This window comes from Lipotes vexillifer, unplaced genomic scaffold, assembly GCF_000442215.2.
Source record: "Lipotes vexillifer unplaced genomic scaffold, Lipotes_vexillifer_v1.1 scaffold299, whole genome shotgun sequence".
In the NCBI taxonomy this organism is placed as follows: domain Eukaryota; kingdom Metazoa; phylum Chordata; class Mammalia; order Artiodactyla; family Lipotidae; genus Lipotes; species Lipotes vexillifer.
This window is the reverse complement of record NW_006784347.1, coordinates 1,090,609-1,092,874: the sequence shown is the minus strand read 5'-3', so window position 1 is coordinate 1,092,874 and position 2,266 is coordinate 1,090,609. Positions and strand designations below refer to the sequence as shown.

The following is a 2,266-nucleotide window of genomic DNA, read 5'->3' as shown; positions in this document are numbered from 1 at the left end:
CCGCCCCCCCTGCTGCTTACTGCAGAGTCAACAGAAAGGAAGAAAAAATCTCCTTTAGGCCTTTCTGTATTTTCCACAGTGAAGTTTTTTTTCAAACAAAGAAAGAGAAACGTGTGGAGAATTCAACTAAAATCTAATGATTTGTTTGTGAGAAATTGAGGTTTCAAAAATAAACGATTGGATTCGCAAGAACTATTTTATGAACAATTTTTCTTTTTTCTTTTGGCTGTGCTGGGTCTTCGTTGCTGCGCACGGGCTTTCTCTAGTTGCGGCAAGTGGGCTTCTCATTGCGGTGGCTTCTCTTGTTGTGGAGCACGGGCTCTAGGTGCACGGGCTTCAGTAGTTGTGGCTCGCGGGCTCTAGAGCACAGGCTCAGTAGTTGTGGCACACCGGCTTAGTTGCTCTGCGGCATGTGGGACCAGGGCTCGAACCCATGTCCCCTGCATTGGCAGGCACATTCTTAGCCACTGCGCCACCAGGGAAGCCCAACAATTTCTAACTAACAGTCTTTCAAATAACATAGAAAAAAGGGTAGGATCCCTCCCCCCCATTCACAGAACACAATGAGTTCCTCATTGGCTAAGTGCCCCTTGAGGGCTCAGGTTCTATCCTCGGCCTCTCCATGTCCCCAGCATTTGCCTGCCATAGTCTGGACTCACAAATGTCGAATGACAGAATGAATATGAACTGGAGGGTCTTAGAATTCATCTTGTCAGTCCTTTAGAATTTGGAAACTGAAACACAGAAAGGTTAAGTGACTTGTCCAAGGACATTCAAACAACTGGAACCATGACCTTTCCATTAGGACTAAATCTTATTCAAGTACTGAACAGCATCACACCAGTATCTGCTTATATAAGTTGACCATATCATTTATTGTCTCATGTTGAGAATGAGAAGGGGAGTTACTAATAATCACAGCACTACAATAAGCTTGAGCCAGGGCTGTCCCAGGCAAACTAGGACATACGGTCACCCTGCACTTATGGAAAGAGACCACAAATAATGATACAAGTTAATGTTTACCATACACTTGGCTAGGTACCTGGCACCAGCTTCCCAGGCTTTCTCGTTAATCCTCACAGCAATGCTCAGAAATAGGTAAAATTCCTATCTCCATTTGACAGATAAGGAGACAGGTATTAAATAACTGAGAGATCAATCCTCTTGATAACACAGTTAATAAGGGGCAGAGCAGAGATGGGAGACCAGGAAGACTGGTCAGTTCCCAACAACTATTCTAGGTACTTGAAACTGATAACCCACAGGCAAGGTGCATTTGGCTGTCACGGTATGTGAAAGAAAAGTGAGCAAGCATTGAAAACTGGAGAGATTTCACATAAAAATCTGCATTTCCAGCTCTCTCAGAAACATTGGGAGGCCTGACAATGCTGAGCCAGTGTGCCTGTAAGGCGCCAGTCAGTTTCTGGGTGGAGCTGCCCACCTGAGAGGGGGCTCACCGGTTTGCCACAGTCCCCACCCACCCCTTTTGCACCCCCCTCCACTCCAACACTGAAGTGGAAGGAGAATGGCCATTTGTTATCACGTTGGCACTACTGTTTTTATCAGAGTGCAGAAACATTCTTCAATATCCTGGTCTCTATTAAGAATGACCAGAGGGTCGTGCCTATTTCAAAATCAAAAAAAAAAAAAAATGTGTTGGGGGGGTCCCCTCTAAATTAGGCTCCACTGCCCAGCAACCATAATGTCCCTGTGACTTGCTGCATTCCTTTCTTGAGACGTGTCTGAAACACAGCACAATATGATTCTGAGAAATCCTGACACGATTCACCACAAGCTTTTTGCTCCACTCGCTGGCAGTTCCGTGACCTTCTGATGTGGCAACATTCAAGGACTTGTTTGGTTCTCGAAGCAAGGCATGGATGGCACTCTTTTTAAAGTTGTGATGAGAAAAACAACTCCTTGGAGTTGCTGCCTCGGCACTTTACCGTATGACAAACCTGCTCATACCCAGAGTCTGGACATTTAGATAAGGGTCTGAGTTTGGGATTCCCACCCGAAGCTCCTGCTTTGTTTTTTCGGGGTCACCTTTTAAAATAACCACTTAAGAGTTGAGCCCTTGGAGCTTCCCTGGTGACGCAGTGGTTGAGAGTCCGCCTGCCGATGCAGGGGACACGGGTTCGTGCCCCGGTCCGGCTGGGCCCGTGAGCCGTGGCCGCTGAGCCTGCGCGTCCGGAGCCTGTGCTCCGCAACGGGAGAGGCCGCAGCAGTGAGGGGCCCGCGTACCGCAAAAAAAAGAAAAACC

General features: G+C 47.3%; 1 protein-coding gene across 1 annotated transcript in view; it reads right to left on the bottom strand.

Moving 5' to 3' along the window:
* MRC2 (mannose receptor C-type 2) overlaps positions 1 to 2,266 on the bottom strand; it is a 53,077-nt gene that overhangs the window by 30,310 nt on the left and 20,501 nt on the right. Inside the window, exon 2 of the mRNA XM_007456749.1 lies at positions 1,210 to 1,217. Coding sequence (XP_007456811.1) covers positions 1,210 to 1,217 — 8 coding nt within the window. The remainder of the gene's footprint in view (positions 1 to 1,209; positions 1,218 to 2,266) is intronic.